The sequence below is a fragment of the Notolepis coatsorum genome (genome assembly GCF_963971535.1).
Source record: "Notolepis coatsorum genome assembly, chromosome: 1".
In the NCBI taxonomy this organism is placed as follows: domain Eukaryota; kingdom Metazoa; phylum Chordata; class Actinopteri; order Aulopiformes; family Paralepididae; genus Notolepis; species Notolepis coatsorum.
The window spans coordinates 35,382,850-35,399,081 of record NC_140165.1 but is presented as its reverse complement, the minus strand read 5'-3'; the positions used below and the strand labels follow the sequence as shown (position 1 = coordinate 35,399,081).

Below are 16,232 nucleotides of genomic sequence, written 5' to 3'. Positions count from 1 at the left end.
TAGAACATTCTAGAACATAGAACCTTCTATAACGTTTGTGGTGATGTCATAATAGCACATTCTAGAACATGGAATCTTCTGGAACGTTTGTGGTGATGTCATAATAGAACTTTTATTGATGACATTGATTATAGCTGAATCACTGATGGTTCACCTGTAAAGAAAGATGGTTTAAAGGGCAAATTCACCTAATAAGGTATTTGCATTCCCTGCACACTTAAAGGTTTAAATTAATATGTTTAAACGTTTACCTATCGAAATGATAAACTGATATAGAGTTTACTGATGATAACCTCAGAGACGTCTGAACCAACCCCAATGTGTTGATCCAATCAACCTAGGACTTGATATCGAACTAACATTTCCGAAAGGAGAGGTTACTGAAAGAACCTAAAAGGGATACTTCAAAGCATTACTTGTACTTTACTTCTGTATGTATTATTACTGTCTAGCTAGCACTTTAATTAAAACACTGGTTATTGTTATAACTCTGTCTCTGGTCTACTATTCTTTTAATTGTGCATATTACTCCTCTCCTCATTCGAACCTAGAACTGTGCCCGTGGCGAACAGCTGTTACTGTTAGTGACACAAGTGCTCAGGGGTGTCCATTTGGTATGGCAAGGTATGGCACTCGCCATACCTTGGCAAATAAAAATGTAAACAATTTTTTTTTTTACAATTTTTTATGTTGATTTAGAATTCGAATGTCAACATTATGAACGAAGCTTCGAACTATTCGGTACAGCCCTAGCATGTTTTGATATTGTCAATTATCTCACTTTTACTAGGTGACTTTTGCTGTGACTAACTGAAATATGCCCAAAAAAAAGGAAAATGGAAATAGGGACGTTTTCTTTATCAAAGGGCAGCAGAGACAAGTGATACAGGGACACAGGTAAGGTCTGGCTTAGTGATTATAATAGTGCAGTTCAGCATTCAGTAACCCATACTTTTTGTGAATGTGTTTTTGATACTACATTCTGTTGAACACACACCTCAAAACCGTAAATAAGGAAAATTGGCTCAATTGCAAGAAAAGTAATAGACAGTTATGATATTACATTCTGCATAATTCGTATGCAAAATATTGTGGTTCCCTGCTTTAGTCTGTTGACACATTTCTATACTAAAAATGCTTGTGTAGTTGTTCTGAAGGTCCAGATTAACACTGAAAGTCTGCGTTTATTATTTTGTATAACTTGTATATTGTTTATATATATAAGCTATATATCTTTACGCCATCCGTTTGCATAATAGTATTCTTCGCTCGCCTCATTGGGTCCCGCCCTTGACATTGGAGGCGCCACCAGACGAGCCCCCCAGACATGGTTCTAGACATGTTCAGACAAGTTCAGACTTGCCCATAGCAGGCGCATTGATTCCGGACAGGTAAATCGGCTGTGCCCTAGAAATCCGTCTGAGTATATATATTGTAGATGGCGCAAGCAGCCGCAGTGGAAGTAACAAGTTGGCAGTATCAGAACAGGAGAAGCAGCAGAGCGAGAGCGTGATCCGTCCGGTACAGTTTTACACAGACCTACCAGCGGTGTATCAGGCCTGTACACTGCGATGATATGATCGCGAATTGCCCCTTTAATTGGCCGTTGCGATTGGTAAATATTATCTGGGGGCGGGCTTGCGAGTAGTGCTTTCAAGCCTTGCATTCGCATTTCACTCCTAAATTATCCAAGGCGTGTGATGACGCCACTCACGCGAGCTGTCAGTGCGACACAATGTCGTGGTGCTATGAAAGAATCTGTCGGCAATGAATGAACTTACTGCGATCACCGATAGCCTGAGTGAAAAAAAAGATTTGCGTGTGGAGTGAATCTAGGTCACGCTATATACTTGGTACTTGTAGTCTATCGTGCGATTAAAGACCATGTCCCTATCTGCGTAGTCTATACATCCAACACCAAATCCCATAATTCCTAGCAAAACGAAACTGAATGTGGCCTCTCTTCCTTTCAATATGGACTATTGCATCGCCAAAGAAGCACCTCATTTCAATACATTTAAGATACAAATTTTGCTCTGCAAGAACAACGGAGTGGATATCAGTCCATCTTATGACAACCACGTCCGATGTGGAGAGATGATAAGATGATGATGATTGACGTGATGATGTGATGATTGATTGACGGGGACACGGACACTTCTAACGTTCAGGTTCAGCCATGCATTAGGTGAAAAGGTGAGTAGTAGTAGCCCACTATTAGGACGTGAAATACTGTCTACTTAAATGTATAAAATATCAACCTATCTATCTATCTAATAATGAGACAATATGCAAATAAGATAATACTAATAATTGTCACGGTGTCCCCGTATATGAAATGAAAGTGGCTTGCAACTTTACTGGCTGTCACAAACTGTTTATTTCTCGTTTAGCATATTACATTCCACTTCTATAAACAATCAAAGTCCTACCGTAAGAGCCTCATGCGGGTCAATTAAACCTTTTTGATTAGTCTTTCCTTCGAGCTAAGTTGGACTGAACATTTCACTGTCAAAAGCGCAAATGTAAATAAGGTTGCGTCGCAACACGGTTTTCAAAATAAAGGTCACATATACAAATACCTCTCAATTCTTACTAAAAAAAGTCCCGGATATACATAAACATTAATTGGCATAGATCTCTATAAACGGCCCAACACATTGATCACTTTAGGCACACACTGAAACCAGTAACATCACAAATATGAAGCAGGTAATTACCCATACAAATAATAAATCTTTCATGGGGTTATTTACAATAATAATTCATTTGATTTCTAAAGCACTTTTCATTGTGAAACAAATGTATGCAGAGTTTCTTGTCCTCCTGATTAATGCAATGGTGTGTGTGTGTTGTGGTGATCTCATTCAAGGAGCACTACACAAGTGCGCGCACACACACACACACACAGTTTGTTGTTTTTGTTCTATTAGTGATTTACACACTTTCTCGGTTGGTTCATTATAAAAGATACAAACCTGAAAACAAACGCACTTAAATGTTAAATAAAAGGACCACAGTAATGAGGCAGGAGGAACATATTTTTTTAATAATGGTAAAATTGTTATTTAAAAATTTGCCCCTAAAAAATATTTTTTGCCCCTAAATGTCTCATTTAGGGGCAAGTGTGCCCCTAGTGAAAAAGCTTAGCGTACAGCCCTGTGTATCGTTACAGATAGCTAGTAGCTACTTAGATACGACTATAATATTGTAGAGCCATTATTGGCGCAGTATAGTGACTTGTGTAAGCGAAGTAACGTGAAGAAACGTATAGTTAAACCCAGCGGCGTTTGGATCTAACTACTCATTGAAGACCGTCTGCGGGCTAGTTTCCAGTACAAACGAAGCTAGCTAGCTACCATCTATGCCAACGGGCCTTTGGATTAATAGCTATTAACCCTGCCATCGGGCGCTAGGATTACAAGGACCGGTTCCGTACGAGACCCCTTTTCTTCCAGCGACGACAGGATTATCCGACCAGTCTCCAATTCCTCCGGAGCTTGGAGCTCCAGAGGGAAACCATTGTCTCCAGCTACCCTTGCTTTTCCTCGTATCGCCTCGTCTCTTCTCACTCCCTGCAGAGCTCCGGTCGAGTATTCGTAACCTAGGAACTATTCATTACCGCTGACTTTGATACTCTGACATTCTATTATTAAAAGAGAAACGTGATAATTCAGATGTATGTTGCTATGACGATTAAAATGCTTATAAACCAGGTATCCTTGTCCCCGTGCCGTCAATTGAGTGTCCGCCATTTTGTCTAACTATACTGTCTGGCTATTAATATTCTTTAGTAGTGGTTTAATCTAAACAATCTTTAATACAGTCCGGGTTGTGTAGCCCCTTAGCTACAATTGGTCCTTCGAGCCGGAGGGTATCAGTAATAATAATCATATTAGTAATAATATGGCCAGCGGCGGACACTCTCCAATCGGCTCTCCCCCATTAGAGCGCCCTAGGCGCCAGCATCAGCCCCCTCCCCACTTGGAGAACTACGCTGTAGATTTACCTCCTAGCTTATCTACGAGGACGTTAAGCAAGGATAAAATTAGTAGCTTAAGTATGCCCAACCTTATCGACCGGTCAACCCCACCGGTAGAGACCCAAGCTAGTTTAAGTGAAACTGACTTAGCTCACGCGGGGGGACAAGCGGGACATGACTTGACTATGCCCATAGAACACCGCGCCCCCGAGATGGACCTCGGAGCGCAAGAAGGTAAAGAACGCGCCCCCGAGATGGACCTCGGAGCGCAAGAAGGTAAAGAACGCACCCCCGAGATGGACCTCGGAGCGCACCAGGATAAAGAGCACCGCGCCCCCGAGATGGACCTCGGAGCGCACCAGGATAAAGATCACCGCACCCCCGAGATGGACCTCGGAGCACGGGAGAAGACAAAGTACAGCGCCCCCGAGATGGACCTCGGAGCGCGTAAGGAGACCAGGTCACCGCCAAGCCCTGCCAACTCCAAATCACCATCATCAGCGTCATCCCCAAGCGAGGCTGACCAGAGGCTAGCGCAAGTCCTGATCGCCACGCTAACCGCTTCAGCGGAAAGAGACCGCCTCCAGGGTGAGCGTGACCGCCTCCAGGCGCAACAAGAGAGTGAGCGTGACCGCATCCAGGGTGAGCGTGACCGCCTCCAGGCGCAACGAGAGAGTGAGCGCGAACATCTCAGACTGGAAGAGAGTCGCCTCCAGGCTGACGCCGCGATACATCTCAGACTGGAAGAGAGGCGCCTCCAGGCTCAAGAAACCATGGAGCGAGACCGCGCAAATGCGCAGCGCGAGGCAGAATGAGACCGCCTACAAGCACAAATGATGGAACAAGCGCACCAGAGGGTGACACCCCACTCTTCCACCCGGAGCTCCCGGAGATCATCACGACACGGGTCGAGGGCACCTTCCCCTCCCCGACAAAGCTACACGGGACCCAGCCTACGGGAAGAACCTGCGTACGTTGCAGAGCAGCTAACCGAGCGACTACTAAGCCTAACGGAGGACGAGGGAGGACAGAAAGCCCACCCGCACGAACCCATCTCAGACCAAGAGGAACAGTGCAGCCCCGGTCTCAGTCCCGACACGCTGCGTTATGAACCCCCAACACGTCCCAGTGGGGAGTTCGAGCCCCAGACGGCACCAAGGAATAGTGCCTGGAAACCCAGCCCCTGGTTCCCGCCCAGCACGAACCAACGACCCAACGTACAGAGAGACTCGCCACGGATGCCTCTCCCCCCACGTGCGTCAATGTCGCAGCCATCCATGGCACACTACATTGGGACACCCACATTCCCAGACTTCACAAGAGAAGACCGAGCGCAGTATACCGAGCTGCGTATGTGCCTAGAGACAATTATGTCCGGAGTACAGGACAAGTCATACAAGTATGCCATTCTCCTTAAGCATCTCAAGGTAACTAGAGCGCACAACATAGCGCTGGCATACTCCAATTCACAGACTCCCTACTCTGACGCCCTGGCGGCCCTCGACGCACGTTACGGACGTACATGGGACTATGTCATTCAGGAGATACGTGAGATTGAACGTCTCCCCCCGGCTAGAGACAACCGAGCCCTGGACGACCTATCCGTCAAAGTACAATCCCTGGTAGGGATGCTCGGGTCCCAACGAGAGAAGGGGATGTACGAGTTGTACGCCAACTCCAACGTGGAGCGTATATTGGAGAAGCTCCCCTCATTCCGCCAAGAACGTTTTCGGCGGCAAAGAAACTACCGTGACCCGAATGGCCCAGAACAGTCACTCCTGGACCTTGCTGACTTCCTAGCCAGGGAGGTTAGCAGCCTAAGAATTGACACCTTCGCATTGGGGTGGCTCGAACATTAAAGAGGGACCGAGAAGGTTTAAAGACCAAAGCAGGCCCATCACCGTGATGCACCAGGCCGAGTCGGTGTCACGGCAGACGAGTCACAACCCCCACGCCAAGGAGAAATGGAAGATTGCCTGTCAATACTGCGACAGTGAACACTGGCTGTCGCAGTGCGACGCATTCAAGAAACTGACCACAGCCGAAGTAAGTCAGTGGATTAAAGATAACCGCCGCTGCTTCCGCTGCGTGCATGGCCACATGGCAGCAGAATGCCGCCTTAAGAAGAAGTGTGGCAAGTGTGACGGCGCTCACCTAGAAGCACTGCACGAGAGCAATAAGCGCCCACCAGAAGACCAAAGTAGGCCCATCACAGTGATGTACCAGGCCGAGTCTGTGTCACAACAGAAGAGTCACAACCCCCCCGCCAAAGAGGAATGGAAAATGGAGGTTCCAGAATGGAAGATCACATGTTATTACTGCCACGGCGGACACTGGCTGTCACAGTGCGACGCATTCAAGAGAATGACCACCGCTGAAATGGATCAGTGGATTAAGGCTGACCCCAAGGACCCCACTTACCGCAAATCACTGTGCGAGGCCCCCAAGCGAAGATTAGCTCTACAAAGCAACTCGGGAACAGAAATGCTCCACGTCGACCCCGCAAATAGTGGGAGCCCCAGAGTGCTCCTCAAGGTAGTACGAGTACTCCTCAGCCACGGAGACAAGGTACTCGACACCTACGCCGTCCTCGACGACGGGTCGGAGAAGACACTCCTCCTCGCCTCCGCCGCGACCCAGTTGGACCTGCGGGGACCAGAGGAGACCATGACCCTCCGTACCATTTGTCAAGATTTACAGACAATCAAAGGTGAAAACGTCTCGTTCACCATTGCAGCGATCGACCACCCTGAGAAGCGGTACAGCATCAACAAGGCATTCACAAGCTATGACATAGGTTTGTCACGCTACGATTACCCCATCCCACAGCTGAGGGAGAAGTACGACCACCTACGCCAACTGCCCATACCGCTCATCAGCGGAGCTACACCGACCCTACTCATTGGCTCCGACCACGCGGACCTCATTGTCCCAATCAAGGCGGCCCACATCGGACCCAAAGGATGCCCAGCCGCGGTTAAGACCCGACTGGGGTGAACGCTCCAGGGCCCCCTCTACGGACCTGCCAGCCAACCAACGTCCACACGCTGCCTTTACACCAAGGTGAGCGACACAGACAACACTCTCCTACAGCACGTTGAGAGGCTATGGACACTAGACGCGCTGCCATTCAAGACCGAACGCAAGATGGTTCGGTCCAAAGAGGACAAGTATGCCATCGCTCTACTAGATCAGAAGACTACGAGAGTCGAGGTCGACGGAGTGTTCAGATATGCAACCCCACTCTTGAGGCGGGACGGGATGCCCGCTAGGCATGTGTCTAAGGGAGCGACGCACCACTGCCTACAGAGCGTATCCACGCCAGAAGAAGCAGAGAGCATCCTAATGAAGCTACGGGCTTCATTAGCCAACGGTGGATTCGACCCCCGACAGTGGGCCAGTAGCGACCCTCAAGTCCTCCGGCACCTCCCTCCAGAGACCAAGGCCGCGAGCAGCGAGACCTGGACGGCGCACACCCCAGGCGAAGCGCAAGAGATGACTCTGGGCCTCGTCTGGCGCTTCAAGACAGACTCGCTTCACTACCGACACACACCTCTGAGGACGGATCAGGAGACGTCCACGACTAGACTGACCACTCGGCTGAGTGTGTACCGAACACTCGCCAGCCAGTACGACCCAATGGGGTGTATCCTTCCCTACACCACCCGGGGCGAAGATGCTGGTGAGGCAACTGTGGGCTCAAGAAGAGGGAGTTCTGAACTCCAAGCCCCTCAGCTACGCTCCAAGCGACGTAGCTGACATCGAACCCATCACCCCAAACCACCTCTTGATGGGGCGGCCGGACCCGGCCCTTCCTCAGACGGTGTACAGACAGGACGAGATGAACGGACGGAGGATGTGGAGACACAGCCAAGTACTGGCCGACCAGTCTTGGGCCCGCTTCCTCCTACGCTACCTACCCTCCCTTCCAGCCCGTCAGAAGTGGGTTAAAGACAGGGACAACCTGACAGTGGGTACCGTCGCGATGATAATAGACCAGTCACTGCCCCGAGCTACGTGGCCAGCCGGCCGTGTAAGCAGAGTGATTACTGGTTCAGATGGGAAGGTCAGAGCGGCAGAAGTCATCGTCCAAGGGCGGACCTACACCAGACCAGTAGCCAAGTTGATAGAGCTGCCTGAGATCCCTAAACCCCCTGACGACGACGATAACCCACTGACTTTATAGATTATTTCCAACCCCCCATAGCACATTATGGAGAAGTTGACTTGACCCTTAATATTAATCTGTGCCCACATCTTATTTACTAATTAGGTGCGGACTAATTAGGGGGCGGCTGTTCTGAAGGTCCAGATTAACACTGAAAGTCTGCGTTTATTATTTTGTATAACTTGTATATTGTTTATATATATAAGCTATATATCTTTACGCCATCCGTTTGCATAATAGTATTCTTCGCTCGCCTCATTGGGTCCCGCCCTTGACATTGGAGGCGCCACCAGACGAGCCCCCCAGACATGGTTCTAGACATGTTCAGACAAGTTCAGACTTGCCCATAGCAGGCGCATTGATTCCGGACAGGTAAATCGGCTGCGCCCTAGAAATCCGTCTGAGTATATATATTGTAGATGGCGCAAGCAGCCGCAGTGGAAGTAACAAGTCGGCAGTATCAGAACAGGAGAAGCAGCAGAACGAGAGCGTGATCCGTCCGGTACAGTTGTACACAGACCTACCAGCGGTGTATCGTTACAGATAGCTAGTAGCTACTTAGATACGACTATAATATTGTAGAGCCATTATTGGCGCAGTATAGTGACTTGTGTAAGCGAAGTAACGTGGAGAAACGTATAGTTAAACCCAGCGGCGTTTGGATCTAACTACTCATTGAAGACCGTCTGCGGGCTAGTTTCCAGTACAAACGAAGCTAGCTAGCTACCATCTATGCCAACGGGCCTTTGGATTAATAGCTATTAACCCTGCCATCGGGCGCTAGGATTACAAGGACCGGTTCCGTACGAGACCCCTTTTCTTCCAGCGACGACAGGATTATCCGACCAGTCTCCAATTCCTCCGGAGCTTGGAGCTCCTGAGGGAAACCATTGTCTCCAGCTACCCTTGCTTTTCCTCGTATCGCCTCGTCTCTTCTCACTCCCTGCAGAGCTCCGGTCGAGTATTCGTAACCTAGGAACTATTCATTACCGCTGACTTTGATACTCTGACATTCTATTATTAAAAGAGAAACGTGATAATTCAGATGTATGTTGCTATGACGATTAAAATGCTTATAAACCAGGTATCCTTGTCCCCGTGCCGTCAATTGAGTGTCCGCCATTTTGTCTAACTATACTGTCTGGCTATTAATATTCTTTAGTAGTGGTTTAATCTAAACAATCTTTAATACAGTCCGGGTTGTGTAGCCCCTTAGCTACAGTAGTCCTGTGTCATACCTAAATGTCATATAACTGAATTGTATAGAAACAACTCACCAAAAGTGACTATTGCACAACTGATTTGACAAAAAAAAATCCACCCTTCACCCCCCGCCCCCCCCCCACCCTCCTCGCCATACCTTGCCTTTTAGTGAAAGGACGTCACTGCAAGTGCTACACCTAGTTTGGCACAAATTAATGGAAGTGGATACGGACCACTCCGGGAGCGGTGCTTTTGGCCAACAGCTAGGCTAGCTGGTCCATATCCACTGCCATTCATTTGTGCTAAGCTAGGCTAGCTCACATCCGGATAGCTTTCTACTGAACGCACAGAGGAAATTGGTATCCATCTTCTTGTCTGACTCAGGAGAAGACTGTAAGCACATTTCCTATAATGTTGGCGTGTTCCTTTAAATCTATCTTTCAAATAAACTTCAGATCGGTTGGGGGCCCTATTAAGGCAGGCGGGTCCCTAAGCGCAGTGCCTGATCTTGTTTGGTAGAATGGAGGAGCCTAATAACGTTCATATTCCCCATCGTCGAGGAGGGGATATATCCAGCTCTGTCTGAGGGGATTCTGAAAGCCAAGCGCCCCGACCAGGTTAACAATATCATCCCCATAAGTCTGTTTCATGACCTACATTGCAGGATGGAAACTGTGGCAGGAGGGAATGCGTAGCAGTTACAGGTGCACACTGCGAAGATAAGCTAATAGACCCCAGTCTGCTCCTTTTATACTCTTAGAATCTGTAATAATAATACATCAGATTTATATAGCGCTTTTCAGAATGCTCAAAGACACTTTACAAAACAAACAATACAATACAGTTTTAGTAGAGAGAAAATGTTTTAAATAAAAATTAAAGGTGAGAGAGGAAGGAGTTCTGGGGGCTTTTTTTTAAGGATGAGTAAAATGAGTTGTTGACTTTGTTCTTGCAATCCTTATTGTGAAGGTATTACAAGACTCACATTCCCCTATTATATGAACCTGGTGTCAAAACATCCCATGACATCTTCTGTTATGGAACAATATGATGATAAAGTACTGTACTGTCTTCTGAGTATACTGCCAGGTCATGTTGGCCACTGAAAACCACCACAATGCAGTGTGTTCGATTCCCCCATGAGCTTACAAGACACTATCTAACTTTTCACACAATGTGAGACCAAAATGTACAAATAATCTGAAAAGCAAATACACATAGTATAATATAGCCTACTCTAAACATTCATACTTGACATTCACCAACACAAAACTGTAATCTCATAACTATACCATATTATAGTCAGGCATGCGTTGCTCATGAGCAGAAGCACGCACACGCGCGTGCACACAGGAATGCGCTGCACTCGACTGATGCGCCAACTCGCAGTACCCACCTGGCTACTTTGCATATCAATAGCGCCGGTCGTCAGGTGTTACATTCCATTCTAGAGGCAATTAGGCACTGTCTTTAGCCTGTCCTTATGCGAGGGAACATTTATGCGCATGCGCGGGAGCGTCTGGGAGTGCTTGTGCACGTGGCGTCATTAGCGTGCAACCAGTGTTGATATGAGCATCGCAACACTGCAACTCGCTAAGTAATACTTTGCATAACAATACGACCGGTCGTCAGGTGTGTTCAAATACGTTCTCAGATACATGCACACAAAACTTGTGAATGAAATGTGTTACATTCCATTCGTAGAGGCAATTAGGCACTGTCTTTAGTCTGTGAGTATGCGAGGGGACATTTATGCACGTGGCTGTATGTGGCTGTATGTACACAAGTCAAATAAAGAGTCTATAGTCGTTTCCAAGATTTCGAAATAAAAGGGGCAGTTTTACACACTTCATTTAGAAAAGCCATTCCAACTTCTCAAGTTTCCTCAGATGAGGACAAAAAGATATAGTACACATTTATATGAATTGGAATGGATAACGATTAGCGATAGTAAAACTAAATTTAGTGTGTCGTAAACGTGCCAATAAAGTCTTACCGGACCAATCCTACCCATAGAACCATGATCCTGCCCTATACTCTGTCTTGGCACGGAGCCGGTGTTCAGAGTAAATAGACCGGGGCTGCAGCACCACGTGGTTCCCACTAAACTGTCACAACTTTGAAGAATGAAGGGCTCGGGGCGTTTAGACTCAGAACTGGGCCAGTAGCCTATTCGGTCCAATCTCATTTCTACCAGGGGGGGGGGGGGGGGGGGTCGGAAAGATGAATCACGCAGCCCAAATCCATTTCAAGGTCATCCGTAGTGCTTATGTTGCGCCTCGGGGGGAGGCAGGGAATGAAATGACGGGACCACTTGTTACATGTAACAGTAAAGTAGCCATACTGTATAATTGTATTTTTGTGTCATGAAAATACTGTATTGTTTCCCCATCATCACAAACAACCGTTATGATAACTTCGGTATAGGCTACTTTTTCAAGCCGTCACAGACACTTACCTGCCATGATCAAAACAAGCGCTACTTTAACGAGCGACGCGCAATCCACGGCCATCGTGGTGGTGGATGTGGAGAACGACTGAAGTCGAACCTTTTTTTTGGAAACAATTTCTCCAGGCAGATTACTTTGTTGCAGATCTCATTCTTCTTCTAACCAATACATGTACCCACTCCGGCTAATAATAATGCACCCTCAAGTCTCAATCACAACACAACTTTAGCGACCAACGGCACGGCGAGGACAGCAGTGACACCGGAGCGCTCCCCCCCCCCCCCCTAGTAAACTTGCGCCCCCCGCGGAGGGGCCCCTTCCTCTTTTTCCTACAAGCCTCCAACGTTAATCCAAGCTATGCCATTCGATCCCCTTATAATAAGAAGGGAGCACATACATGTAGCTGTTCCATATAAACTCGAGGATTACTTTCAAACTGCAAAAGGATTACAGATTGTTGCTGATCAACTGGATAATAACTCCAGCTCGGAAAAGGGATCTGGATGGAATTAGGCCCCGCTTTGCTTCCAGAAAATCCAGGAATATAGGCAGACAATTTATTCCGATTGAAGTGTGATTATGATGAGCATCCGCAATCATCACAAATCAAAATGGCACGACGACGAGTGCATCATTTCACTATACTAAAATGTCATAATTCCCTCTCAAACATCTTTCTGAATATCAAATCAACCCCCCCCCCCTCCCCCAATACATTTTCTTTGTAGAATTGCAGTCACCGTTTTTGTAATGAATTACTGTTCACCGTTACATGCGCTCTCGAGCCTTCCCCGTAAATTCATGTTAGAGCACAAAGACAGATTTGAAAGGACATTATCAGCGTAAAATCACACTCTCAATTTCCCCTGGAACACCATTCATTCGGATGAATAGAACCACGCATGAGATAGATTACATATCATCACATTTAACATTTGTGATCTCACGCACGCAGGGTCAGTGCCACTGTCACGCTGCAAGTGGCAGTGCGTACTAGCTCCGTGTTAATAACGCACTGTCTGCCACCCAGTGTTTCCATCTCATCTAACGTCTCAAAGCCATGAGGCAGCGGTGACACAGACTCGGTGATTGACAGCCGGGCTGAGCGGAGGAGCCAAGGCAGTATGTATATGTATATTATGTATGTATATGTGTATGATTATGTATATATGTGTAACGGTTGTGACAACGTCACCTCAAACTATGCCCCGAGTGGGAGTCGAACCCCGGTCTCCCACACCGCAGGCAGCAACACAGACCGCTATACCAAGAGGTGAATCCACTTCTTTGTACCGTGTCTATGCGTCTTTTGAGGAGGTGAGAGTGAGTTTAACCCATAGCAGTGCTACTCACCCCAGCCCTTCTTGACTGCACTTCACGATACCATCCGTTACATATACATATATGTATGATTATGTATATGTATGTGTATGTATATGTATATGTGTATGTATATGTATATGTAACAAGTGTTATATATATATGTATAATATGTATATGTATATATGTATGTATCTCACATATGCTGTATATACTACACACATATATACAGCATTATATATATGTATTTACACCGCATATATACATATCCTCACCTGTCTGATACTTACCTAGGCTGCACATAGTCCCTTACTATATCTATATCTGTAGTACATATCCTACTTTTATTAAGCCGCTTCAGTTAAGCCGCTGGTCAGTAGTAGTCATACTGTCTCTATTTATATTATACAATTCTGTACATGCATCTGATTAGCACTACACTCAGTAGTACTAATTTGTATATTGTGTACCTAATTTAACCACCTGTACATTGTATATTGCTGTTGCACTTTAATGCTATACATTTGCACTCTGGTTGGATGCCAAACTTATTTTCGTTGTACTGTACTTGTGTGCTGTATAATGGAAACACATTTGAATATAATCTAATATGATAGAGGTGACGTGCACGAAGTTAAGACATGGCCTAGTAGGCATACATTCACGATTGTGTCATTCTCTCTCACGTCCCCTAGAGAGCAGCAGAGAACACGAGATGAACGTTGTCTTGCTTCTCAAGGACTCCATGTATTTTGTTTGAGACTTTGAATCGATGAGCATATTTCTATTCAGGCCTTGAAGTCACCTGGACCACGGATCGATGTATCCCCCCCCCCCCCGCACCGCACCGCATTGATTTCGATTGCCAAGTCTCGCGGCTTCCTTCCTATCAGTCGACACACGAAGTCAATGTTGATAGAGAGGAAAAAGGGGAGAACGGGTTCACCTCGCTTGTAAAATGACTGGCCCTGAAAATGTACCGCTGGACCTCTTCAAGTCGCGGCGACCCTAAAACGGCGCCATGAAAGTTTATAGGCAGCAGCAGCTTCCAGCGGAGGCTATTTGCAGCGCGCCGCCCGTGACCCAGTGGCACTGATGCGCAACAGTTGCAATCAGAGCCATTTATTACACTGAGTTTGGCCAGGTTGGATAGTATGGACACCGTGTTATTATGGCCACCTTATCATAGTGAGTCATAAGGCACTGACACCCCCAGAGAGCTGTTTTTGAGACCTCGCTGTCCAAACTCTGATAATAAATATAGGTTGCAATGATCCGGGATATAGGGGGTCTTTAACTCACAAGGGGGGGGGGGGGGTCTTCGTCGACGGACGCCAAGTCCGAGAATAGTCAGACATGTGGTCTATATTTGATCTATGATGTAAATGTGATGTAACCTATATATTCAATTACACATTTATTAAAGACATCTGAAATCAATTATTCTAAATATGAGAGGCGTCGTCGTCTTCAACATATTTTTGCACTTCTGGAGATTGATAAATAATGGGCATGGATATTATTATTAACACGCGCGGCGCAAACATAACAACAAGCAAACAAAAAACAAAGTCTGGTTATGACAGGTGTATTATTGACAGCGGGCGCCGTGCGTAATAACGAGCCAATGAGGGGATGTGATAAGTGGTCTGGGCGTGTTTTCAAAACTCTCAACCTTTTGGGCGACCAATCCGACGGGCTGTGGGCGGTGTCGGCCGCACCGAGGGGGCGTGTCCAGCCCCCAGCCGCCCGGCGCTGTGGCAGTGTGTGTGAGGAGTGATGGCATTGAGGATCAGCGCCGATCTAAACCCATCTAAACACTGGTGCCGTCCGGCTGCTGCCGATCAACAAAACAACAAACCCGAGCGCGTAAACTTCTCCACGGCGCGCTCATCCTAGTGCGTAGCTATAGCCACGGAGGACGGCGAGGAGCGAGGGCGCGCGGATCGGTGCCACTGCCAGCTTTGCCATCGTCTCTCAAGACTCGGACGTTTTTTTTTTTTTTATATATAAATTTCTTTGACAGCCGGATATCTAATTGGACATGTGAGTTTACTGGAGTTACAGTCGTCGACCTGTCAACATGAAGTTCCTCCCTGCGTGTCTGCGGTGCCTCCTCGTCACTTTGGTTCTGATGATCAGGTCGAGTTGGACACAGTCAGGTGAGTCGGTGCGCTCTCCTCCTCGGGGGGCAAGTCACCGTTATTATGATCACATCTGACCCCAAACAAATAGCGCGGATGCTGATGTGAACCTGTATCCAGAGTCTGAGTGACAGTTGATGATGTATATGCTGCAATCTCCCGGGACGCAGACGCTGCGTAAAGCGCGTTTCCAAACTTCCCTCTCTGCACATTTGCCAAGTGTATAATAATAATAATAACCCCGTGATTCAGCCATCGTTTCCCCAAAAGACTTCTCAGACGAATCTCGGCAAATAATAATTCCTTCATTGAGCAGCAGATTCAAACGTCATTTTGAGAGCTCCATAGCCGTTGTGGTGTAAAATAAAGTGCCATCAAATCTTAGAAATGTATTTCTGGAAGTATTCTGGTTTTTCTTTTGGAAGAAAAAAAAGCGATGCATATTGGGTTATTTTATTATTATTGGGTTTGGAGAGTGCAGGCAGGGTGAGAATATGGATTCATTATCTGGTGGTGCAGGTTCTGGGAGAATAACATCTCGACTCAACAACAGTGTTTCTTGTATTCGGCTTGTTGTTCGTGTGAACAGAACATTCTTCTGACACTTAAATCTGTCATTTTATTCCTAGAAAATGTCACCAAAGGGAATGATAGATTTAGGCCTTTTAGGCTGGTATACATTGAACAGACTAGCACCACTTTTGCACTGCGCTTGTTTGCCTCTTTCGCCGTTTACAGTTTTTTTTAAATCGTTATAATTGTCCATATAGCTTCCGAACAAGCTTCGTGATATATAGGGGCTATCTATACTAGGCTCCACACAGGCCCCGAGAAGCAACAAATGAGAGTCCCACTCCCACCACTTGTCTGCATATGTTGGCGTCTGGTATTCTGGAGGGACGCTTCACGAATACCTCTGCGTTCCCACACCGTTCTTGCATCCCGGGGCGCGCCGCGCATGCATA

The 16,232-nt window shown here is 46.8% G+C and overlaps 1 protein-coding gene across 1 annotated transcript in view; it reads right to left on the bottom strand.

Moving 5' to 3' along the window:
* The window catches only part of LOC311236404 (receptor activity-modifying protein 1-like), a 46,963-nt gene extending 35,017 nt beyond the window's left edge, over window positions 1-11,946 (bottom strand). Inside the window, exon 1 of the mRNA XM_084324078.1 lies at window positions 11,812-11,946. Coding sequence (XP_084180204.1) covers window positions 11,812-11,866 — 55 coding nt within the window. The 5' untranslated portion in view covers window positions 11,867-11,946. The remainder of the gene's footprint in view (window positions 1-11,811) is intronic.
* Between the last annotated feature and the right edge of the window lie 4,286 nt (window positions 11,947-16,232).